Source organism: Schistocerca nitens, chromosome 8 (assembly GCF_023898315.1).
Source record: "Schistocerca nitens isolate TAMUIC-IGC-003100 chromosome 8, iqSchNite1.1, whole genome shotgun sequence".
NCBI classification, from domain to species: Eukaryota; Metazoa; Arthropoda; class Insecta; order Orthoptera; family Acrididae; genus Schistocerca; species Schistocerca nitens.
In genome coordinates this window covers 47743625-47771491 of record NC_064621.1, presented here as the reverse complement: position 1 = coordinate 47771491, position 27867 = coordinate 47743625, and the positions used below count along the sequence as shown (strand labels likewise).

The 27867-nt window shown below is 39.8% G+C and overlaps 1 protein-coding gene across 1 annotated transcript in view; it reads right to left on the bottom strand.

Annotated features, from left to right (window-relative positions):
* The window catches only part of LOC126199146 (ras-specific guanine nucleotide-releasing factor 2-like), a 1534440-nt gene that overhangs the window by 446157 nt on the left and 1060416 nt on the right, over window positions 1-27867 (bottom strand). The window contains exon 17 of the mRNA XM_049935901.1: window positions 8151-8372. Within this exon, the coding sequence (XP_049791858.1) occupies window positions 8151-8372 (222 nt within the window). The remainder of the gene's footprint in view (window positions 1-8150; window positions 8373-27867) is intronic.

The window sequence follows — 27867 nt, the reverse complement described above, 5'->3', positions numbered from 1 at the left end:
GACGACCTGTTGCACCATATGTGGTTGATGAAATCACTGTTGCTATGGCAGACAGCGCTGTGAACAATTCCCTATCATCAGGTAGTGCGCGTGCTGTGTCACGACAGTTGAACATGCCGTGGTCCACTATCTCTGTCTGAGTTGACAAGGGCTGGCCCTGGACCATCCTGTGGACAGATGGAGCTCATTTTTCTCTGACGTGTGAGATGAACACACAGAGTTGCCGATGGGGAATCTTCACCTCCAGTCACTGTGCAAAAAGTTCCTCCATATGGTGAATGTGTCTCTATATGGTGTGGCTTCACAGCTACATTCATCATTGGCCCATTCTTTTTCGAACAGGCTGGTGCTCAAGGATCACAGATGTGCAGTGTGACTGCCCAGCATTACTATAATATGTTTTGCCAGCCTGTCATACCCAGCCTACAGGAGAGAGATGCAGTGAACTTCACAGTTTTCATGCAAGATGGGACCCCATCACACATCGCTCATGAAGTTCACCCATTCCTCTGGAACACATTTGCAAATGATCGAATTAGCAGCTGATCGTTTCCAAATGCTTGGCCAGGATGATCACCTGATCTCATTCCCTGTGGTTTCTGGTTGTGGGGTTACCTGAAGGACAGGATTTACCAGGGGAACATTCACAAATGTGCTGCTCTGAAGCACAGCATATCAAGAGAGGTAGCCAGCAGACTTACAGACATGCTTCATTCTGGTGTGCAGAATGCAACCCTGTACTTTCAGTCTCTTCTGGACACTGATGGGCACCATATTGAGCCCCCTTTGTAGTAGTAATGGTATTGGTATGTAATTGTATGATGCACCATAGCAACACATTAAAAGTGTTTCAGTTGAATTGATTCCACATTATTTCTCTTCCCCGTGTCCTTGACATTAACGCTACAAAATTTGATACTCGTATGGTAATTAGTTTCCATGTTATAATGTGTTAAATAGGAAAAGTTTAATTATAACCACCCAGTACATCACACTTCCCTGGGACACTCTTGATGATACTCCTGTCTCTGATGAACACTCACTGTCAATGACAATGTACTTGCTCAATTGCATAAAAAGTCTTCAAACTGGTCATGTACCTCGCAACCTATTCTGTATGCTCGGACCTCCATTAAGAGTCTACATTGGGCAGGGTGTCAATCCAATGCACTGTCTGTAATGGTCGTGGAGCATGATTTATCATCAATGGCACAGGACACCAATCCTGGATTGGTTTGGCTGTTCCTATGTACATACCTTTAGGGATGAGTTGTGGATGCTCATGACAATTGGTGATCCAAAGTCTTCTTAACTACAGATAATGCTCGTAATCATTGGTGATATGTAGATTTCTTTTGGGAGCCCGAGTAATTGTTTTACAATCAATAAAAGCTTTCCTGTTTAATTGAGCATCTAGATTGACAATTGGAAATCACCTCATTGGTGATGATGGGATAACATCTTCAATGACAAACGACTGCCCAGAACAATGTTTATTATGTGTGCTTGCTGGAATAGCTTCATCAACTTGGAGCTCTGATGTTTTGCAGTCTACCGTTGCTTGTGATGCCTGTAAGAAGTTCCAGCTGAGAACAACATTATGACCACATTATGTTGAAGCAAAAAATTTGAAGGACAACATTCTGTCATTGATAGTTATTCTTGCAACACATGTTTCTATTGCCTGGAAGCGTTTCCCATTTGCATTCTTCAGCACAATTTTTTTTGTACCACAGAGCATAGTCTTCTTTAGTCTGAGACAATAAGCATTTAACATCACAGGAAAAGAAGCTTGTGAGAATTAGTGTCTGGACAGGTTGACTGTCGATGAGGTATCCTAATATCTTGGTAACTGTTGTCCGTGGCAGCCTCCCCTCCATAGATGGTCATCTCACTTAGATTTCCAGAGTTCAGTGGCTTGTACCTCTGTGTAGTGATAGGTGAACAGCTGTAGCATTTTGGGGAACAACTTCGTCAAAGTGCAGCAATAAACTTTATCCCACAGGTCAGCTAGAATCATTTGCAGTTGACTCGAATGAATAGATGTGTTGTGATGGTAGGTGTCTGGCTGCAAAGTAATCGTCAAGACTCATATTTTTCCTCAGCAGTAATGTGAATGTGACCAGGGCATCCACAAGGGAAACATTCTGGTGTGTTCTCCTCTGTCCTCCGAGTGTCTGTTCTTCGATGAGTCATTATGCTTGGCAGAGGAGTTGGTTGTATCTGTGCTGGTTGGATGCTGGGTTGTTGTTTGATGGTCACAGCATAAGTCTGAGTTAGCTGAACCTGTTCTTCCTGGCATTCTCAACTTGTGGTGTATACATGTTCAACACCAATGCACCCATCTATAAACATTCACTATTACCTCCTGATGCAAGGAGTCGGCATTCGTGGCTGCTATCTTTCCATATAGTGCTGTATTTCTTCTCTTACTACAAGGTGCATAAGAGAGAGAAGGTCATGGTGTTCCTCCGCAACTGCCACAAGGACCACATTTGGGAGTTCATCATAGTTCTTTTGTCTGACTCTTTTTCTGTTGCATTCCCTCAATGCGCTGGCACCACACAATGAGTTCCTTGGTTGTTATGATATCCATTACCGATCTTATCTTCCGTAACGCCAATCATCAAAAGTGAGATTTTTTCAGCTTCTGTCATGTTCAAGCTCATAATGTAATATAGTACCAAAACATTCTGTATGTAAGAGTGTGTCATTTTCCCATGTCATTGGCCAAAGGTTATCAATTGTTCTTCCATTAAGTGGACTTGTTCCTCTATCTGCAAATGTTTCCTTCAATTCAGCCTGGAATTTGCCCCAGATAATGAACTCTTTGTCATTCTTGAACCACCGCTAGACTGTAATATTCAAGTAAATGTACACATCTGCCAAACACATCACTTCATTAAACCTGTTGTATTTGGTGGCACAACTGAGTCCTTTCAATCATTTTGCCGGGTCCTGACCACTGACTCCAAAAATCACTGACATACAATGTGCCAGGCAGTAGGATTCATGAACAAATTCTCAAACATTCTGATCCTACTTTGAAACAAATGTTACAAATTATTGACCTTCAGGACTCGTGTGACAGTGCCATAGAAGATTTTAAGATATCTCCCATTTGCAGTGCAACACAAAGTGATAAACAAGGTAAGTCTTTCTGCTCCCAGGATTGGAATGACCCCTTACCCTCTCCCTTAAAACCCACATCCTTTCGTCTTTCCCTCTCCTTCCCTCTTTCCTGATGAGGCAACAGTTGGTTGCGAAAGCTAGAATTTTGTGTGTATGTTTGTGTTTGTTTGTGTGTCTATCGACCTGCCAGCACTTTCGTTCGGTAAGTCACATCACCTGTGTTTTTAGATATATTTTTCCCACGTGGAATGTTTCCCTCTAATATATTCATAACACATAATACAATATAAATGCCATCCATGTATATTTACGTTCTATTTTTGCCTAAATTAGTCTTTGTAAGTAATCTTTTCACCAGTTTTCCATACAAACCTGTGTGTAGAGGTATCGATGAATGGCGATGGATAAGAAATTAACAAAAAATGGTGGAGAATTGGACCCACTAAGTGTTTGAAAGTATTTAAATCAACTTCAGTGGTTAGATGTGGTTAGAAGGTAGGGAGTTGTGCCCACTAGGACACGTTATGATGTCCTCCTCAGTTATTCCAGGGGCACCCTCGCCGGTCTTCGGGACATATCCTGCGGTCTCAATTGTAATGTTGACAGGAGCCGATCCAGTCTCCACGTATAGTTAGGTCATATTATTGCCTACCCAACCAGCATATAATAAGGCCTTATTCTGACCCAAGCTATTCTTGGAGAATAATCCCTTCTCCAGTCTGTATACGATGATGGAAGATATGGTATAGTATGAATAATTATACATTTGTGATAATATGATACATAGTTTTATACTTAATACAGAATATTTTATACCTCTTATAGGGTGTAATGCAGAAGGGAAGGTTTGTATCGATTTTGAAAGGGTTGGGTAGTGCAGAGACAAAAATGACTAACACTACACACACACACCACCTTTCACCCTCACAGACAAGTGTAACTGATTCTTCACCATTTGCCATTCCATAGGAGTTGCTAAGATTTTACTTTGGGGACTTAAAGGTGAAGGTGAGACGGTCCATTCTGCAGGAGAAGTTTAACATTGTACCTCCTCCTGCTTCTCACTCAAGTACTGGCAGTTTTCTTCACTGGAATTTCAACAATTTTGACAACAATATGAGATTCATCATACCTGAAATGAATCATTCTCTTCTCAAAAGAATGGTGAAGCCAAACTTTTGTTCACACTTTCAAGTTTCAGATGTCCAAACTTTATGCTTTCCACTAGACGGAAAATGCTGTGTCGTAGATTCTCAGCACTTTTTGCACTACACCTCTTTTCATTATGCTCTGCTAGCAAAACTATTAATCAGTCACTGTTGCCAAATTCTGCTGCATCTATTTCTTCCTCAATGTCCTGCTTCAGATGCCAGGTTCACAACAAATATCACTACAAATGACAAAGTTTTCTGTCATCCTTTTAACAGGCCTCAAAACTAGGAATCAAATATCATCACTCTGACACCTGTCTGAGGTCATTATACCATTTGCAGCGAAACAGGCACCCCTGACAAAATCAAAAGCAACAACATTTTCATGATTATTGTGACCCTGCTGTATATTTTCATGTTGCAGAAATACTGGCTGCATCCCAGACTGCTGCCTGCAAGCAGCCCTTGCTGGTGCCTGACATTCAGTTGAATGGGTCATCAGAGAACCCTGCCACAGAGATTGACCCAAGCCCACCTATGCACCCACTGCCACATCCGCAGCTGCAGCATCTTGCACCATTCACAGAGATGTCTGTCACAGACATCAAGACTGCCTCAGCAGTATAGTCTTTGGTGTCTACAGCAATGTCCGTGGTACACCCACCTGTGCTCATAGGTGGGTGTCCTACCTCCGGTTTTTTGGCAGATGTTACTGGCAGTCATGTGGCAAATGTCAGGACATGGACTGATTGTTGCAATCTGAGACTTAGTCACAGCCAACTCTGTCAGCACCACCATGGCACAGAGCTCCAGAATGTCCTCCTCTGCATGCATATTATGTGAGCGAATCTTCATCGTCTGCAAACGGAGCATTGCACACCGCTCATATCTCTGCAGAATAAACATTTAAACCAGCCACTGCAATCTGCAGAGAAACTCAAGAATAAAAAGTTGTGCATGCTTAATACTGCATATATTGTAAATAAATACATTTATGTCTTAATTGATCTGTAGTGTTCAGCGTGTTCTTGAGTGTTGATCTACCTCATTACTCTGATGGACACAACACTACTGCCCACTTTAAACATGGATTTTGGTCAACATATTGAAGACTAATTGAAGTTAAGAACAACTTTAATTTTATGAGTTAGGTACCTATTCAAAATGAGACTGCAGTTTTCCTTGAACCCTTCAGTCACTATTATCACCTGCATTGGTGAGGGGGAGGCAGTTGTCAGTGAAAGGAACCAATTATTAACTTAATCCAATGGTTGAGTATAACCTCTATCCACACTAACTTGCAAAAACAAACTACTTAAATTTCACTGCAAGATAAAAGACTTCTCACAACAATCATTATTCCACCACCAACTGAATTTAACGCTTTCTTTCTGAACCCAGTTAGGATCTCTATAAAATCTTTGTATGAAATTATTTCTGGCTTTAGCCAACTTTTTGTACCTATAATAATTTCTGGTTCAGTAGTTTTTATGAACAGTTGGATCTCTGGTTTTCCCAACATATCTACAACAGTTTACAACCATAATATCCATTTTTCCTAAGTCTATCCTCCTGTTTAGAAAACTGTCTGATCCCTTAACCCAAGTTCCAAGTTTTTGTACTTTTAATAGTTGTTATTGACAAGTCCTTGGAATTTCACCTGCTGAAGATAAATACTGCCAAGGTTTTTCTATATCCTAGTAAATTTACTGCTGTATCTTTTGATAAAGTTATATTTACTAGCCAGGTGAAATATAAAAAGCTTGAAACACACTTGTGGTACCATTTGATGACTATTTCTAGATGGTTCACTGTAGCTAGCCTCATAAACCAAATGTCAAATGATGAAACACTTTCTACAATGTAAATTAAAAGACAATCTATGACCAGTATAGTAACAGGCAGCTTAGTAAGTATCATGAACTGTAACATAAAATGGTTAAGTACAGTGGGAAACCTGCATTGTTTACCCTCTGCTAGGCACTTAGCTTTGAACTGCAGAGTAATCATGGAGATGTAGGTGTAGATATTTTAACACAAGAGCATACAATGAACTACATTTAAAAATGACTCATTCAAGAGTGAATACAGTGCAAGATATTTCAGAGGAAGTAATTTTCCACTGGTCAGTGATTGCAATATCACATTTAAAAAATCATTTATTTCAAGAAGTAAATAAATATAATCATAAAATTAAACTATTTGCATCAGAACGCCACACCTTCACCAGACAGTGCATGTGAACATGGAAGCACATATAACCTGAATAATGATCTGTGGCATCTTCAACCATAGTTGCAGCAAGCAGATATCTAGAGCCATTACATTACAAGGTGGTCACCGGTGACTTTCTGGTAGTCCCATCACGTCCTACAGGGCTGAAGTTAGGCACTCTAGGAGAGTGTCAGAATACAGCAATGTTGTGGAGACATTCCTTTAGTACTCCCTCTGATTGTAGCCATACACATCTGTTCTGTAGGGAAATTCTCATTGAAAATTTTGCCACAAAAAATAATAGGTTACCATAGGATGTCAGTGCACAACACTATACAGCCTATTTCCCCTTATCACAGAAATCATCTGTAATACAAGATGCCCACAACTGTCTAACACCAGCAGTGGGACAGTGAGCTATGCCACACGAAACTTGTGATTGAAGCCCACACAAATGACCTCCATACACATAAACTGCTATCATCCAATTGATTCTAGTCTGCTACAATTCTTACCCTTTCACAGCACAACTTCAAAAGGATATGATGTGTGTCAGTGTCAGTGGCAAGATATACACACCTAGACAATTAATTTCCTTCCACAAATCATAAGAAAAATTCCAGGAAGACTGTAGGATGTATTAACATTGTTGTTAACTATGATTGGATGATGCTGAATGAAGTTATGAGTATGTGTTACTGAAACAGATGATCATCTCTTGGTATGTTCTGGTGGGGTGTCTAGAATCCAGTCATAATATGTGTCATCATGTAATCATGCCTACCTAAACAAGTTGATCTGAAAAACCTTGTGCATGATGTGGGAATAAAATGAAGCTTTCTTATCCAAACAAATAACATGTCCTGAGGCCCATCCTCTGTAAAATTCTGTATGAAGCACATACCAGTCTTTTGCAGCAGATATATAAAAGAAATACATTTCATTCTACTGCCAGCTGTAAGCATCATTTATCATTATTAGGTACTCTGATGACTGTTGCTAACATACTTCAGGACACAAATTTAAAATTCTTAAGGTTGGAATTCACATCCCCATCCAGCCACCTAGATTTTGGGTTTCCATTGTTCCCTCAAAACCCCTAAGATAAATGCTGGACTGGCTCCTTTGAAAAGGTAATGGGTGAGTTCTTGCCCATTCTGAACTTGTGATTCATCTCTATCATTGATAAGGCAATTATTTCATATGCTACTACAAGAACATATGCCAGTGTGCATAAAATTTGACAATATTATGAAAAGGATAGTTGCTACTCAACATATAGCAGAGATGCTCAGTCACGGATAGGCACAACAAAAATACTGTCAGAAAGTAAGCTTTTGATCAACAAGGTCTTCATCACAACCTCTGCAGTCAGAGACTGTTATCACAGTGTGTAAGTTGCATTTGTGTGTGTGTGTGTGTGTGTGTGTGTGTGTGTGTGTGTGTGCACGCGTGTGCGCACTCATATTGTCTGTTTCCAATGAAGACCTTGTGGCCAAAAGCTTTCTGACAGTCTTTCTGTTGGGCCTTTCTAGGATTCAGGGTCTCCGCTATATGGTGAGTAGCAACTATCCTTTTCATAATATTCTTATATTTGAAGTATGAATAAGAGACTGACTGCTAAAACAAATACTTTACGACACAGTTACAAACCTGTTAATGTTTCAGCACTGGAAGACACAGCAATAGTTTTAGGAATAGTTAAATGTTTTCCATCATCTTCAGATTCAACACGAATACTAACACTTTTACGAGGAGTAGAACTAGGAGATGGTGACTGTTGTTGTGTAGGACTCTGCTTAACAATTGCTGGGGCTTCTTTAATCTGTGTCAGCTCTCTTTGCTGTTGGTCTTCTTCAGTTGATACATGGGAGTCTGAAACAGAATGTCACTCAATGCAGGACATGCCAATTTCTAATCAGTACATATTATAAAAGTAAATGTACAATGTGCATGCCTTAAAATGTACAATGTCCATGCTGCTGAAACTCAGAAATGTGTCCCAGTACAATCAAGGGAGCTATATTGTGTGGTATCACCTATCCATTAAGAAGGTTCCCATTTTTACCTGAAGGGTGTGCATTTGAATATATAAGGGCCGAGATTTGGGAACAGTATGGAACATTTGAGAAGATTCCAGAATGTTCCAGAACATCCCAGATCATTATGGAACATTACAAAACACTCTCGAATGTTGTGGAATGTTCTAGAACAATGCGGACCATTTGAGGCCTTTTTGGTATGTTCTGGAATTTGCCACTGGTGGGGCTACCCATTGGTAGAGGTGTAAAAAGCAAGACCTGTTGTGAGTTTGAACACCAGTTTCTTATCAATTACGAAATGAGGAACCAAAAAAGTAGTGCAGTGAGTGAATAAAAACAAACAGTGAAGTGTGAGTAGTCACAGTGATACAGTGACTGAATAGAAGTCTATAATAAAGTGTGTAAAGTGTGAAGTGTACTTAGTGCATTTGTTAGTAAAAAGTTGATTTGATTTATATTTTAGACAAAGCCCAAATGTAAAATAGGAGGAGATCTTGCCACTTCTGAAGCAAAATGACAAAACAAAAAGAACAGTAAAAAAATTAAACAGATTAAGAGCATGTTTAAGTTCCCAATGCACAAGAAGCAGAGACACTGAAGAACAATGAAATAAATGAATTGAAGAGTCTAAAATTGTGACGTGATCTTACAATAAATGACTGAAAACCCAAGCCAGCCATGAAAATATCACCCTACTAGAAGTGCAGATGAGGACAAATAAATAGTACAACCTAACAAATGAAAGATTCCACTATGACCCAACAAAAGAATGTAACAAACAGAAACATGTCGTAATCAGAAAAATGGATAACATTAGCCAATTTTGCAATGTGAAAAAATTCAGTAGAGAAACACCAGGATACTGTTGTACAAATAGAAAAATTCTATTACCACCACTGGAAACACCTCCACAGGAAATTTTACATTAGATGACTGCGAAAACTCCTGAATCCAAACACATTCTTCAAAATATAAAAGCATACAATGTCTGCTTCCAAATGACTCCTTTTCATGTCACTTCAATCAGTACTAAGAGAGATGACTTTGATTATGTTTTCTCCATCCAAAGACAAATCTATCTAAAATGTAGGAAAAGAGAGATTGCTACTTACTGTAAAAAAGACATGTCAAGTTGCAGACAGTCACGATTAAAAGACACTCACATGTAGCTTTTGGCCACAGCCTTCATCACAGAACACACACATACACACACACACACACACACACACACACATACATACACACACAAACACACACACACAGCAAGCGCACCTCATGCACACACGGCTGCCAACTACAGCATCTCAGGCCAGAAAGCAACATCACGTGGAATGCAAGCAGCAATCTGGAAGGGGTGGGAAAGGGAAAAGGTAAGGGGAAGGGATAGTAGTGTACAGGTGGGGAGAGAGATGAACCTCTTTGCTGACAAAGGCTATGGCTGAACAGCATTCGTCTCTCTTCCCACCCGTACAGTACTATACCTTCGCCTTACCCTTCCCTTACCTTTCCCCTTCCCCTTCCCCTTCCCCACCCCTTCCAGATTGCTGCTTGTATTCCACGTGATGTTGCATTCCCGCCCACGATGCTGGAGTTGGCAGTCATGTGACATGCGGTGTGCTTCCTTGTGTGTGTGTGTGTGTGTGTGTGTTTGTGTGTGTTTACTGATGAAGATTGTGGCCAAAAGCTACATGTGAGTATCTTTTAATCGTGCTGTCTGCAACCTGATGTATCTTTTTTTTACAGTAAGCAGCAATCCATATTTTCCTACATTGTTGATATTCCTACCTGGAGTTTCAATTGTTCAAATTTATCCAAACATTGTTCACAACTATACCGATCCAGATTGGCAACTAAAAATAACTTTCAGCAGTATCAACTTTAATATTCAAAAGACAATTCCCGGTGAAGAGAGAATATACAAATTTATTGACATAATAGTAAATGTTGAAGAAGATGTGAGGTTCCCTACAGAATTTGTAAATTCTTTGCAAGTACCAGGTATGCCATTACACCACCTTTGACTTAAAACTGGATCTCAAACCATACTACTCAGAAATCTCAACTCACAAAAACTATGTAATGGAAAAAGGATGATCGTCAAACAGTTATCGAATAATGTAATAGAAACCTAACTTATGGCTGGGAAGTTCAGAGGACACACACTATTTATCCTGAGAATACCACTGATCTCTACTGAAATGTCATTTCAATTTAAAGGACTGCAATTTTCAGTTAAATTAGCCTGCAATTTTACAATTAACAAAGTACAAGGATATACTTTAAAATATTGTAGCATCAAACACAAGTGCTTCTCTCACAGCCAACTACACATAGCTTGCTCTCAAGTAGGAAGTTAGGAAAATTTGTACATATATATACCCTGGATAAAAAAATGAAAAATGTCATTCACAAACAAGTATTGTAAATAGTCAGAATATGTTGTCAATAATTTTTTTTACTGCTTAGAATTTAAAGTTTATCCTTTTATTCCAACTACCACACATTTTCATATTAACTCCATAAGCGAAGCCATGTATCCCAGCTAGTGGCAAATATACAGTAATTAAAAAAAAAAAAAAAAAAAAAAAAGAAAAGAAAAGAAAACTCTGCAACCAGTCTGTAAGAGATGTTGAATTTCCTTAGTGGTTCCTGTTTTTTTAGTAAATATTCATATTCTTTCTTCCTTTCATAAAAAGCTGTATTAGCTGTATTATTAATAACCATTAAAATATATCTCAAGTTTATATAGGCAAGATAGTAATTATCTAACATCTACATTTTACATCAAAATCTTCACAATAACTATATTTTTTATTGCAGAAACAGTTTTATTTAACTCATGGTAAAAAATACTCTGAAGAATGAAATAAGGTATTAGTAAGAGAGGAGACTGTCATAACAGTTGGACAGAAAAGCTTATAAGACATAAATCTTAAAATAAATCTTCATGATAATCTGAATTAACTGTAAATTTATATTTCTCACAGTGTAGTACAATGAAACACTATAGTTTGATTTGCTAATTTTACAATTAATAACACTGATCAAAAATGTCTGTCAATGTTATGGCCTCCAGCATCCTTTTTCAAGGCAACTGAAACACATTGATTCATAATCTGTAAACCATTTGTGTCTATTACCTACCGTTCTTGTGACTTGTAGCATAAATTATTTGTATACATGTAATGTTGTTTGGAGGCAAACAATACCTAGGAAGCAGTTTCACTTGAGAATTTATAACTGTATGGAGTGCTAATAAACATGGCTTTAGATGTAATACATTTAGGGAATGTATACATACTCGTATGGAATATACTTCCTTAAATTAGGATGTGATTGTTTTAAATTTCTTGGCTGTACACTTACATTCATGCAGGCCATTCAGCTTGTGGTACTGAAGCAACCAGCAGTAGTCAGTTGACATTGCTGCAATCCATCAGTCTTGATAGAGTGATTCCATCTCTGAGATGTTCTGATGAAGTAGTTCACTATACTCATGAATAACTGAAGCTAGGCTATTGGGGAAGAAGCCAAGACGTGAATTGAAGAGTTGAATTTTGGAAGACATGCTGCAACCCTGTTGCTTGTATACATACCCAGAGCAAGAAAATTAAATCGTTTAATATGTGTGCTGAGTAGCTTAGTTTGGATTATTATTAGTGGCATTTCTATAGGTGTTTGTGAAGTTCAGCATTATTTATCAAAAAGGGTGGTAGTCAGAATCGGAGACACTGGGCAGAGATGAAGGAGTACAATCTTCTTGTGTTTCTTCATCAACTGTGTATTCTGCAGGCATTCATGATCTCTCTTAACCCACTTTAGTATTCCTGCCAGTGGACAGCGCAATGGAGGCACATGAGGTGGCGTGGATAATGCAGTGGATTGCCACAGAAACCTGTCATGTGGAGCACACATGATGCGTAGTATAGGCAGACCTGCTGACAGAAGTGTACACCTGCGCGTGGCAGTAAGGCAGACGGGCCAGTGCTTACACCGTGTTCAACTACCATGGGTTTCACCTCGTGCTTCACGCTGAGTTGTTGTTGCCAAGTGTTTAGTTGATAGTTGCCCATGCTGAGTTTATCCCCATACATATCTCTACGAGGTTTAGGACTTTCTGCTTCACATAGGTTGACTCACATGGTGAGTTCTCATTTCCTCTTGAGTCTACAGCAAGTTTGGGAGTATTACCTACGTTGGTTCTTGTTGCAAAGCCAGGTATGGCATATTGTCAATCCAGCTGATAAGGCTGCATGGATGTTGTCACATAGTATGGATTTGTATAAAGTTATCCAAAATTTGAAGACCTGCACCAAGCCTGATAAATTCCCCATTGATGAGGTTTGTATGTTTCAGACACAGTATTTCAGACATCAAACCCATACACCGTTTAACCAGCACCACAAGTGCCCTAGGCAGTCGTGTGCAGAGTAGATTGTAGATTTTCAGGGTGTAGTTTTCGGTGAAAAAAATATGCTACCTCTAATATAGACTTACTAATGCAGGACATGATTGCCCGGTGAGCACCTGATGCTGAGGTTCAGCCTAGGGTGCTGAACTTGTCCCACCTTTCTTTGGCTGACATTGTCCAGATTGTGAACTTGCATGGGCTGATGTGGCGACAAGGGACATCCGTTCTGATAATTGGCAGGTGGCTCAATTAGGTATTCGTAAATAGCCCCAGTGCCACTGAGGGTATACTGGGCAGCCTCGCCTCCCACTGAGTTGCATTGCCATAATTAAGGATTCTGGTGCAGTGGCATCATGGAAGCCTGTCTTAGCCTGCATCAAGTTTGACAGGCTTGCATCCATCACTGTGTCATAATACCCACTCATAACAGTTTTGGGTCCTCAATGTCATTCCCCTTCTGCTTACTGGGTGAGCCAGTGGTTCTGTCCTGATTGTCTTTGTTGGATGATCGATGAGACTGCCCACACATGGAAGTCATGTGTGGGGTATGCCATCAGACAGGCACTTTGGCAACTGTTTGTGATAAGTCTGCAAGCCATGAGTCAGTCGCCAGACACCCTGTGCTTTTGCTGGACTCTGCGGTCACTCTCAATGCACTGCACAGTTTGCTCTGGCATATTTTGCTGGCATTGATTGTGGATGGGCAGCCAACCAAATTTCAAGCTGACACAGAAGCAATGGTCAGCCTCATTAATTTACATATGTACAGGCCCTTGAGAGTTCCAGTGCTACAACACCAACATATCAGGTAGTGTCTTATAGTAAACAGTGCATTCCTTTGTTTGGGCAATTCTCCATCTCCATGCATTATAAGAATGTGGAATGGTAACTTACACTGTTAGTGCTCAATTCACTATTGACTCAAAGTATTTTTGTGCTGGACGTTTTCTCTGTTTAGTATGCCCGATAATTAATGAAGTTCATTTACTGTCTCAATTTCTTCCTGTTCATGATTTGGACTACTTACTGTGGTCATACAGTCCACTTTTGAGAATGTCTTTGGTTGGGCAGCAAATTTCAAGGCACATTTCTCTTAAGCCATCAGCGGAACCTAAATTTTGCCACCCAATCCCATTCCCTTCATTGCGCATGATGAGGTAAAGTCTGAGATGTAGTGTTGGTAGGATCAATGCATCATTTCTCCTACTTCATCAATACAGTGGGTCAACCTTTTGGTGGTGATTCAGAAGCCTGATGGCACTGTGCGCCTCTGCAAAGATTTTAAACTGCCGGTCAATGCGCAATGTGTCTTTGATTGGTATCCCATTCCCAGCCTGGAGAAGTTGGCAGGGGGCCAGTATTTTCCACACAGTGATTTATGTGATGCCTACATGCAGTTGCCACTGGATGAGGGATCCTGGACTTTGTTGGTCCCCAACACCCCCTTAGGGTTGTGCAGTAGCACTACTCACAAGTGGAGAAGTAGATGGCAGCTATTCTTTTGGAGTTAGTGTTCCATGTTTTTTTGTATGTATCATCACCAACCTCAAGCCACTGGTTTCCTTATTTGGCCCCCCAAAAAAGCTGACTCATAGGACTGCTCACTGACTGCATTGGTAGTCCCTCTTTCTCAATAATTATTGTTATGAAATTCATTACCACCCTACTGCCCAGTGCATCAATGCTGATTCTCTATTTTAGTTACCGGTGGGGCCTGATGGAGAGTTTGATTGGCAGGAGGTTCTCATGTTCATGTTGGGTGATGACTTGCAGCAAACACTGTCAGAGTTTCCCCACAATGGCACGAGAGATCAGGATTGCCACATTCACTGTCATGCTTTCCTGGAAAATGTTTTTGGTGGTCAAGAAAGGCTGGCTAGAGCACATCTCTTTGGGTGTAGATCTCGCATATCATATAATTTTTTCTTCTACATGGTCGACTCATTATTGTCCAGGGGGTCCTAACGCTTGGCACTGAGGATCAGTGCTGTCAAGTGGTCATCTCCCGCATGCTGCACTCTCGCCTACTGCAGTTGCTGCATGCAACATGCTGGGGAATGACTCACATGAAGGCACTAGCATGACTTCACATCTAATGGGTGGTTACCAAACATCTGGTGCGAGCCTGCAAGACCTGTGAAAGGAACTAGGTTGCGTCACCACACAACTTTTGCTCTGGCCTGGAGTGCCTCAGAACAGGGTGCACATCAATTTCACAGGTCCATTTTTTGAGCAGCATTGGATTGTTGGTGGTTGATGCATTTTCCAGTTTCTGGTATGTGGCCAAGCTGTCCTCCATCTCATCAACCACCATAATTCATGTATTGTAATTTATTTTTGTCACTGAGGGGATCCCCAAGGACCCTGATGTCCAATAATGAAAAGCAATTTGTCATGGGAGTTTGAAAACTTTTGCATTTGAAATGGCATCTGGCATCCAACTTCCACCCCTTCCAGCTGGGCGGCTAACTGGGAGTTGGAGCACTTCATGTATGGTGTCTCAAGTCGTAAGTTGCAGCAGTGACACTGGCAGAGAAGTGATATGCACCAGAGCCACAGCAGAGTGGGCAGTTCCAAGTCAGCTCGACTACTGAGAAGACCACCTTCTACTTGTGTACTTCGCACGACATCACCTGCTTCTAGCAAGTCCACACCAGCCCATCATCAGTGAATATTCTAGTGGACAGGAACTATGCAGTCTTAGCTTCTGGAATAGTAGTTGAACTTCAGGATCTGCTGCCTGAGCCAATTTGTGCAAAGTTGAGTATTCATCCATAAATGAGTGTGTTCTTGTCACTAATCATTATCAGTGTTTCAGTGTTCTCATTCTCCTCTTATAGTGTTCCCTCAGCACACTGTAAATAGTTAAGTGTGGCAACAAATAACATCTCCTTCTGTGGTTGTATCAAAAATTCGATATAACAGCTGATGATGCAGAAGGCGAGGAAGGATAAGATCTCCACAAGTTGCAGAAGTAATTTTTGTTTTTGCCCCCTTGTTATTTATTACCTGCTATTTTTTTTTATATGTCTAGTACATTCGTGTATGAACTTTTGACTCAGGATGAGCACTACTAATGAGACGAGTGTGTTATTTTGTGTGTGGCATCTAATCCAGATTCCTCACAGGCATGGCTTCTACAGCACAAGATGGTTCTCTAACACATGTTATTCAGTTGCAAAGCAACCAAATCCAGCAGTTGCTGCAAGTTGTGATGCAGCTTCATCAGCATTCCATAATTCCACAGTTTGAACGAACAGCACGGGGATTGGCCAGAATACTTAGCTCAACTGATGAATAATATGGACACACACCAACTGCTAGGTGCAATACAAAGATCAAAGCATTTTTTCTTTCCATAGTGAACATGGACGTTTACAGGTTCATAGTGAAATTGATTCCTGACAAACAACCACAACAGCTAGAGTTTGAGACTTTAGTTAGCAAGTTAACGACTTACTTTGATGAACAAATCCCCATGGCTGCTGAGAGTTTCAGGTATTTCTCTAAAAATATTTATGACGACACACTTTGTGCTGCTATTTTGAAACAACTTGATCCATCTTTAGCTACAGTGTCACAGTTAATTAAGACTAAGGACACTTATGATTTAGTTAAGTCAAATATTAATGAATTGCATAGTGACAGTGTTGGTAGCACTGCAGAACATAAACAGTGGTGTGTCCACCTGGCCCATGTAACACTGCATGCGACATCATTTTTTTTTTTTTTTCTTCCCCCCCCCCCCCCCATCAGTCTACTGACTGGTTTGATGCGGCCCGCCACGAATTCCTTTCCTGTGCTAACCTCTTCATCTCAGAGTAGCACTTGCAACCTACGTCCTCAATTATTTGCTTCACGTATTCCAATCTCTGTCTTCCTCTACAGTTTTTGCCCTCTACAGCTCTCTCTAGTACCATGGAAGTCACTACCTCATGTCTTAGCAAATGTCGTATCATCCTGTCCCTTCTCCTTATCAGTGTTTTCCACATATTCCTTTCCTCTCCGATTCTGCGTAGAACCTCCTCATTCCTTACCTTATCAATCCACCTAATTTTCAACATTCGTCTATAGCACCACATCTCAAATGCTTCGATTCTCTTCTGTTCTGGTTTTCCCACAGTCCATGTTTCACTACCATACAATGCTGTACTCCAGACATACATCCTCAGAAATTTCTTCCTCAAATTAAGGCCGGTATTTGATATTAGTAGACTTCTCTTGGCCAGAAATGCCTCTTTTGCCATAGCGAGTCTGCTTTTGATGTCCTCCTTGCTCCGTCCATCATTGGTTATTTTACTGCCTAGGTAGCAGAATTCCTTAACTTCATTGACTTTGTGACCATCAATCCGGATGTTAAGTTTCTCGCTGTTCTCATTTCTACTACTTCTCATTACCTTCGTCTTTCTCTGATTTACTCTCAAACCATACTGTGTACCCATTAGACTGTTCATTCCGTTCAGCAGATCATTTAATTCTTCTTCACTTTCACTCAGGATAGCAATGTCATCAGCGAATCGTATCATTGATATCCTTTCACCATGTATTTTAATTCCACTCCTGAACCTTTCTTTTATTTCCATCATTCCTTCCTCGATGTACAGATTGAAGAGAAGGGGCGAAAGGCTACAGCCTTGTCTTACACCCTTCTTAATACGAGCACTTCGTTCTTGATCGTCCACTCTTATTATTCCCTCTTGGTTGTTGTACATATTGTATATGACCCGTCTCTCCCTATAGCTTACCCCTACTTTTTTCCGAATCTCAAACAGCTTGCACCATTTTATATTGTTGAACGCTTTTTCCAGGTCGACAAATCCTATGAAAGTGTCTGATTTTTCTTTAGCCTTGCTTCCATTATTAGCCGTAATGTCAGAATTGCCTCTCTCGTCCCTTTACTTTTCCTAAAGCCAAACTGATCGTCACGTAGCGCATTCTCAATTTTCTTTTCCATTCTTCTGTATATTATTCTTGTAAGCAGCTTCGATGCATGAGCTGTTAAGCTGATTGTGCGATAATTCTCACACTTGTCAGCTCTTACCGTCTTCGGAATTGTCAGATGGTATATCGCCAGACTCATATATTCTACACACCAACGTGAATAGTCGTTTTGTTGCCACTTCCCCCAATGATTTTAGAAATTCTGATGGAATGGTATCTATCCCTTCTGCCTTATTTGACCGTAAGTCCTCCAAAGCTCTTTTAAATTCCGATTCTAATATTGGATCCCCTATCTCTTCTAAATTGACTCCTGTTTCTTCTTCTAGCACATTAGACAAATCTTCACCCTCATAGAGGCTTTCAATGTATTCTTTCCACCTATCTGCTCTCTCCTCTGCATTTAACAGTGGAATTACCATTGCACTCTTAATGTTGCCACCGTTGCTTTTAATGTCACCAAAGGTTGTTTTGAATTTCCTGTATGCTGAGTCTGTCCTTCCGACAATCATATCTTTTTTGATGTCTTCACATTTTTCCTGCAGCCATTTCATCTTAGCTTCCCTGCACTTCCTATTTATTTCATTCCTCAGCGACTTGTATTTCTGTATTCCTGATTTTCCCAGAACATGTTTGTACTTCCTCCTTTCATCAATCAACTGAAGTATTTCTTCTGTTACCCATGGTTTCGTAACAGCTACCTTCTTTGTACCTATGTTTTCCTTCCCAACTTCTGTGATGGCCCTTTTTAGAGATGTCCATTCCTCTTCAACTGTACTGCCTACTGCACTATTCCTTATTGCTGTATCTATAGCATTAGAGAACTTCAAACATATCTCGCCATTCCTTAGTACTTCCGTATCCCACTTCTTTGCGTGTTGATTCTCCCAGACTAATGTCTTGAACTTCAGCCTACTCTTCATCACTACTATATTGTGATCTGAGTCTATATCTGCTCCTGGGTACGCCTTACAATCCAGTATCTGATTCCGGAATCTCTGTCTGACCATGATGTAATCTAATTGAAATCTTCCCGTATCTCCCAGCCTTTTCCAAGTATACCTCCTCCTCTTGTGATTATTGAACAGGGTATTCGCTATTACTAGCTGAAACTTGTTACAGAACTCAATTAGTCTTTCTCCTCTTTCATTCCTTGTCCCAAGCCCATATTCTCCTGTAACCTTTTCTTCTACTCCTTCCCCTGCAACTGCATTCCAGTCGCCCATGACTATTAGATTTTCGTCCCCCTTTACATACTGCATTACCCTTTCAATATCCTCATACACTTTCTCTATCTGTTCACCTTCAGCTTGCGACGTCGGCATGTATACCTGAACTATCGTTGTCAGTGTTGGTCTGCTGTCGATTCTGATTAGAACAACCCGGTCACTGAACTGTTCACAGTAACACACCCTCTGCCCTACCTTCCTATTCATAACGAATCCTACACCTGTTATACCATTTTCTGCTGCTGTTGATATTACCCGATACTCATCTGACCAGAAATCCTTGTCTTCCTTCCATTTCACTTCACTGACCCCTACTATATCTAGATTGAGCCTTTGCATTTCCCTTTTCAGATTTTCTAGTTTCCCTACCACATTCAAGCTTCTGACATTCCATGCCCCGACTCGTAGAACTTTATCCTTTCGTTGATTATTCAATCTTTTTCTCATGGTAACCTCCCCCTTGGCAGTCCCCTCCCAGAGATCCGAATGGGGGACTATTCCGGAATCTTTTGCCAATGGAGAGATCATCATGACACTTCTTCAAATACAGGCCACATGTCTTGTGGGTACACATTACGTGTCTTTAATGCAGTGGTTTCCATTGCCTTCTGCATCCTCATGTCGTTGATCATTGCTGATTCTTCCGCCTTTAGGGGCAATTTCCCACCCCTATGACAAGAGAGTGCCCTGAACCTCATGTTCAAAGACAAATAGTGGCACACTGTGCTACCAAAACACCAGTACATAGAAAAACATAGCAAAGTCCTGCCCAAAGTTCTTTAGTTGCCATAGGTGAATCAGTGCCCAAGTTGCAATGTGATTTGTTATTTTTTCAGCAAAAAAGTTCATGTTCAACCAGTGTGCACAGAAAAGCTGTGTGGACAGCAGATTCAAAAGAAACATGCCATAAAACCAGTTCAAATCGGTAATGCTGTCATGGCACAGCAAGCCACAGAGCAGTGCGACTCAGTGGCTGTAGTAAATGCTGTGAAAAGCTGCCCAAGTACAGAACTTAGCAAACACCAGTCTGGTGATTTTCTTATGCCAAATGAGTCACACCAATGCAAACACAGGTCCACAACTAAATCTTTGCCCACATCAACATCGTAGTAGCTCACAGCAACAGGTAAGAAGCAATAGTTGTCCCTTAGATATGGAATGCTGTTGGGACAAGATGTTTGTTACTTTGACAGTAGCTGAGAAAGAGGTCAAATTGCAACTGGACTCTGGTGCTTTGGTTACACTCCCGAACAAACTTAATTATCAATGATGACCAATACTGGGTCCAGCTATGCATATGTTGTCAGCTTACAACAGACAGGAAATTCCAGTTTTAGGAACTTTCAGTATGACAGCTACTTTTTAAAGTGTAACAAAGATGATTGCATTCACAGAGCCAAATTTTCACAGAATATTTTTGGCTCAGATTCTTTTGACATTTCCAGATTGTCAATTCCCAAGCCAGTGCTGCAAATTTCAACAAATGTGCCTACAGACAATCTTCAAACTCTGTGTGACTCATTTAGTGAACTTTTTGGCAACTGTCTCGGTTGTGCAAACAATTATTAAGCTCACATGCTACTCAAAGACAATGCACAACCAAAGTTTTGTCAACCTATACAACTACCCATTAGGAAACAGGTCTCTGAACAATTACTGCAATGGCAAGCTGATGGCGTCATCAAGCCAGTCATTGCAAGTCACTGGTCTTCCCCATTTGTCATCCTGCAAACCTTCAAGGTGTCTCTGTCAAATGTGAACTCTCAGTGATATGACACGTACCCTTTGCCTCGCACAGAGGAACTGATGGACAGATTAGACAAGGGTCATTATTTTTCCAAGACAGACTTGGCAGACACTTACCTCCAATTGCCTTTGGATAAGTAACCAAAGAAATCTTTAGTTATTAACACTCACCTTGGGTTATTTGAATTTCAACTCCTGCCCTTCAGTAGTGCCTCAGCACCGGTGATCTTTCAATGTTTTTTTAGGACAAGTGACTGCCAAGGTGCCTCCTCGCTCAAATTATCTGGGTGACATTGTTGTGGTTGGACATTCTGCAGAACATTTAGCCAATATAAAATGTCTTTCTCAAGTACTGTTATCGACAGGCCTCAAGTGTAACAAAGACAGGTGCTCTTTTTTCCAGGCAGAAATAGAATATCTAGGACACGTTATTAATACACAGGGTATTCACACCACCAAGACTGATTTATGAGCCATAAAAGATTTGCTGGCTTCCAAAAATCTAAAGGAAACATGAGCAATGTTAACCAAACTGAACCACTACTTCAAATTCATTCCTCATGCCCCTCAGATTGCAGCTCTGCTTCAGAAGTTTACATGGATCGAGGAATGTGAGTTGATTTTTGATCACTAGGCGCTACTTAGTAATGCGCGCCACATACATTTTGATCCAGCTAAATTAGTAGTGTTAGCAGTTGATGCTCCTTCTATTGGTCTAGGTGAAGTTCAGTTGCATCATATCGGAAAATTTGCATTTGCCTCCTAACTTCTGGCTAAAAGCAATTTTCATCATTACGTCTAGGGACAGAAGTTCTACTTGGTCACCGATTATAAGCCACCCACTTCACTCTTCCACCCAACCAAATGTGTTCCACTACACACATAACAGAAATTGAGGACCATTTTTCCAAAACTCGCTTCATGCAAAAAGTAGAATTTTACGGGAATCGAATTTATTTATTTAACACGCAAGTTTACAAGGAAAAATTGTTTACTATTAGCCAAGTTTGTACAGTTTTGAACATGTTTTAGGATAATATCTGCACATACATAAAATTTTTGATAGTTTATCAACCACAGTGAGTAGAAAAACAGTTTTCTTTTTCAAAACACCCTTTTATGCTGAAACTAGATCAGTACTATCTAAATATTAAATGGCTGTTTTTAACATTAAAGTTTTGGAGTAATATTTTGTTTTCTCTTCTAAACAAATTCAGGGGACTCTTGGTCCTCATAAATTCTCTGTGAGCTGTCATGACCTACATGCTCCTCACCACTTGCAGATTTTATGTCATCGTAGAAACTTGCAGCATCCTTAGGAACAGTAAAGAAATGCATTAGCTTCATTACATCCTTCTTCTTTTCTGCACTCACATGGTTTTTCTTGGGAATAATCACAGCATGTTTCATGGCTTCGAATGAAGTAATGTTCTTCCTCAATACATCACAATATACTTCTGATCCAGAGAAATAAGTAGTTTTAACAGCACATTGAATCTTACCACTGGTATGTCTGTATGTTATTGCTCATATATCCATCATTTTGAAAGGCAAGGTACACTTAATATTTCCTTAGAAATCTGCTTGAAGTCATAAGAAAACCAGTCTTTTCCCCACGCAAGCACCTTTCCAAACTTTGCTAGGTGATATGATCTCTTCTTTCTTCCTATATTCCTTCTCAACTCTACCAAATACACGATCTGGCGGCATGAAACTATGTCCATGAATAGGGAAATAGTGGGTAAGTTCAGAGAACACTTTAGTGTGTTCCATAAAATGTGCCAGCATACAGAGCATTATAGAATTCTTGTTCTGGCTGGTGCACGAGTCTGAAAAAAGCTAAAGTTGCAATTTCCTCTTACCAATATTTCTAGTTCTCACTTCTAAATAATTTAAGAGGAAATGTTGTAGTGCAGAAGTGATTTCATTTGCACCTCTTCCAGCTTCTATTTCACACCAAGTATAGTGAAATACGTTGTCATTATCTTGTTTTGGTTCATGTATCACCTCAATCAGGTTATAGAACCATACCTGCCATGTGTAAAACACTTCTCCAATAGAGAGTTTTGGTAGAGGCTGATTTTGTTGCATGTCAAAGGCCACTTTTACAATGTCTTCAGAGTACTTGTTCATGATACTGTGGAATTTCTTTGCATGAGCTTTATGGAAATGCAAGTTAATTTTACACGCTTCCTGAGATTCTTTGTTTTCTGTGACCTTTATTTTCAGTTCAAGCTCCTTGCATGTTGAACAGGTGTCACTGTGAGGGTTACCAAAGCCGAGATTAAAATTGTTATAGAACACAGTCTTAAATTTTGACACAGAACAGCTTTTATTGCTTGCTTGTCATTGTTCTTTGCAAATATTTTCCCACACTATATTTACATTTAATGTTGGGGGCAAATATGACCTACTCAGTTTCCCTCTGCTATAATGACACTCTCTACACATATACTTCGAAATGTGCTCTATCACTTGTTGGGTCATAACTACATCAGCTTGAGTTTCTCTTGAGCCACCTCTTTGTTCCGGTAATGGAGTCCCATGTTCTTGATAGTGCCGAGCAATCTGGGCTAAGCGATGCCACAATACACCTGTTATTTTTTGAAATGTAGCAGCACAAACTGGTACTTGGGACCTATCTCGAAGTTTTATTTTATACTTGATAGACACTGATTTAGAAGCTTTAGCTTCAGTGGGATCCACAACATACCTAGCTGGTGCTGATATGTCCATGTATGACAGAAAGAATGCATCTTGCTTGCTCTTGTCTACCACAGAATATAACAGATTATTGAAATATGTTAAGTCTGCATAACTGAGTTTGCCTGCATGACAGTCTTTCCCTCCATTGTTGCTTGACTCACTCCTTTCAGCGTGCTGGCAGTCAATATCAGGCACAGTATTTTGCTGTAAATATCATGATGATTTTGCTTTGGAGATGTTAGACTGCTTTGTTCCTCTTCTTTTCCTCCAACCAAGTGTTTCACTCACAGGAGTATTATATTCACCATCACTTTCCATGGTCACTATAAACACGAGTCTAGTCTTCTACAGGCAACTTCCACAAAACGGCAGTAACTGGTAACCATAACACATAACAGCTATCGTCAACAAACAGAGAAATACTGCCTGTGCAAAATACATACATGTGTGCGGCAGCAGTTGACGGGGGTTCTCATCAGCATCTGCGCCAGCTGTCACTGTAGTTGGCACGAATAGTAATATGCCCTGCCATCTACCGCCAAGCACAACAATTTCTCCAAGAGTGCTATTACACAGTCAGAAAGGCACTTGGCCTGACATCTATGGCACAGCAAACAAATTATGAGAAGACGCAGCACTACCTATAACATCTTTGGCAAAAGAAGTAACATAAAGTGAGTTTTGGAAAGACCCCAACATATGCACGAGGCGAGTTTTGCAAAAATGGGTTGTATTCTCTGTGCTATAGGTGCAGAATAAAGCAAGTTTTGCTAAAGCCTACTGCACAGGCCTGTAGAGCTAGCCAAACAGTATGTGTTAAGGTAAAAAACTATTTTACATTTTTTTGCATAAAGCGAGTTTTGAAAAAACGGTCCTCAATTGCAGCAATGGGATTTATTGCTGTCAAACTATAACTATGAAATCTTGTAAGTGCCCTATGGCTCAACATTCCAATGCCAATGTGTTGTCAGTGTTACCAGTGGACAAGGACGATCAGTTCGACTCATCCGAAGCATTGTGTTATTAGATAGATGCTCAGGATGCTTAGCAGTTCACAGTTTATCATGGACTTACATCACATAGCACAGGAGACATCTGTGGATGCACATTTCAGCATAGTGCTGAATTGTATGCAACAGGGTGGCCAAGGAGGGTGAAAGATATTGTTCGGTTGGAAGTATGTCGATACTTCGCTCCCTGTCAAGCCTTAGTACAGCATGTTGTTTTGCTGTTACACACTGAGAATGATCAGGCCCAGATCATCATCCCACACACCATTCAGCAGGATGTTTTAAGGCTGTTGGATCAGGAACACTGGGTTACTATGAGGGCAAAGCAGCTTGCTTGACACCATTGTTCTTGGCCAGGGATGTGTAATATCTCTTTATATTCGATGAATTATTCTGATACAATTCTACCCTTGAATGACGTTTACAAATTTTCTATCTTCATACTCGCAGAATCCATGCGCAAAATAGTTTCATACAATAGCTATGCCATGAGCGCATAATTATTCTTTGTAGTACTCTCTCTGGTGGTTGTTAGAAAAAAGCTTCCGAGATTGTCTTCGTGCTATATATATATATATATATATATATATATATATATATATATATATATATATATATATATATATATATATAGCTCCTTCATACAAAAGGTGTGTATTTGACATTTGAGAATTAATGATATTCATCGATATATTGCGTAGTTGTTAATCAGAAGGGAACTTCCGAAAAACTGGATACGAACCTGCATTTAATAATCCAAGAGCTCCATTACTTCTTCGGAAGGTTAAACTTCATCAAAGCCAAATATCCGCTTGATCTGAGGTTTCCCGACTGATTATACAACGCTCCCAAAAATTACGAGGCATTTTATTTGTACAGATTAGCCGACTGCCGCAAAGCACGAGCCTCCAGAGAAGAAGAATCATCGCCTGATTTCATTCTAACAAGTAAAATTTCTGAATCATTTTGAGTGAATGAGCTATGACTGTGTTTCATATTATGAATGACTGATTGCTCAAACGAATTGAGAACTACATAGATAGGAGGAAAAATTACAGTGGCGCCAGTGTGACAGGACTCTCTTGGATTGTTATATAATATATGTAGTTTTTGTTTCATGAAAACCAACGAGAACGAGAGGTAACGAACCTGAAGTGAGATACGGTGCCCATAGTAAAAGATTGCTGATACCAAGAAACGATTTCAACTATTGGACAACACCGAGACTACAGAACAAGGCCAGAGAAATCTAATTTTTTTTCCTATAGTTAAAATAGTTTGAAAACAATTTAGAAAGAACTTTTTTCCAGATAGTAGTTAGATTGTAGAACTGTATATTGTGTGATTTTTGTATCTGGACATCAAACTTTATACCATCTGTGAAGTAATTTGATAGTTAAGTGTGTCTATGACAGTAAATTTGAAACTGTATTTAGTGACTAGAACCTGATATTGACAGTTATTTAATGGTATTGACTAGAGCGGCATTTAAAATGTCATTGAATCAGCAACGAGACGTGCAACAGCCTTCAGCTGTTTGCGTAGAAGCAGAGGCCACGGATAGCAATTCTGTGACTGTTGTGGCTGGCGGTAGCAATATAAATAATCCCGCTGGTTCAGAAAACATTCATACAACAGCTGATCAGAAGGTTGTTGACACATTAGTTGTTATTATGCAACAGTTGTCTCTATTAGCCGAAGGCCAAGCGGAGGTAAAATGAGACTTATCCGTTATACAAAATGAACTCCAAAATCAATTAGCCGAAAATCAAACAGAATTACAAAATCAATTAAGAGTAACCTTTACCGAATTAGATCAGAGATAAAATACCCAGACACAGGAAATAAAAGAACAGGCAGAAAGGACCGAACAGAATCTTACTGCTCAAATTGAGCAGGTCCGCCAACAATGCCAAGAAAACAATAGTAAATTAAAAGCGGAACTAACCGAATATGTATCCGTCAAAATTGACACAATACAAAAACAAGTAGAATTGTTTCCTCAAGTAATACAAGCTCAAGAGGACATACAGTGTTCCGTAGCTATGATACCAGAAATTATAGAATCCCAAGATAATCTAAAGAAGCAATTTGACAAAGTGAAGGAAAAACAGACGACAGTGGACCATAGAATGAATGTACTTGCGGGAAAGTTTTCAGAAATGACATTAGAGCGGCAAAATTTTCCTTCGGAAACGATAGAAGAAACTGTGAAAGTAGCTTTACAGTCAATTTTGGAGAGTTCCGAGGAGAATTTTTTCAACAAAGGGTTAAAGGAAGTTCGTGAACAACTTGGCGAAGAATTCTCACATTGGAAAGAAAATATAGATATATCACTAAATCTCTCGCAGGAGGATTTAGAAACAGCGAGAAGTAGAAAACAAAATTCTCAATCTGCGCGTGACATTCCGTCCACATCAAAATCCAATGTAGACAGAACTGGTACGTCACAAGTTAGATTCGATATAATGGATAGCCACAGGGAAAAGTACGAACAGGATGATTTTTGGAATCATAGTACCATTGAGGAGAAGATGATTAAACTGAGACAATTTCAAATCTTTAACCCTGACAAAAAGAATGTTCATCCTGTAGTCTTTATTCGAAGTTTCAGAGGTCTGTTTCCACGATCTTGGACAGACTGTCAAAAGATTAGTTTTGTATCTGGAAATATAGGAGGATCAGGAGCATTGTGGGCATCTGAACAAACATCTTCTTGTAAATGTTACAAAGAATTTGAGCAGGCTTTTCTAGCAAAATATTGGTCTGCTGGAATACAAGAAAGACTTAGGCAGGGAGTATTATATCCTGAGCCTTTCTCATTTTCTAGAGGATCTCTAAAGAGATATTTTGAGAAATACATTAATAAATCTTTGTATTGGGATGTACCAATTTCTTTGCCGGACATACTTAGGATACTCAAGTCCAGACTACCCACCAGTATAAGGAATCAGCTGTTATATATAAATGATAAGGATATAGACTCATTTATGACTACGCTTGATCATATTGATATAATTGAGGAGGACAATAAAAGGGCAAGAGAAATGTCATATCAAAGAAGAGCAATAGAAGCGAATCCGAGCTGCAACTCGAATGTAAATGGCAGTAATGGTAGCAGTAACAATAATCATAACCAACTACACTCTCCGAGGAGACTTAGAAATGGACAAAATGCAAACAATAATTATTACCATAATGGAAACTTTAGTAATGGTGCAGCGAGGGGTTATTTTAGGAACAATAGGAATTTTAATCGATATAATCCAATGTATGGCAAAACAGGAC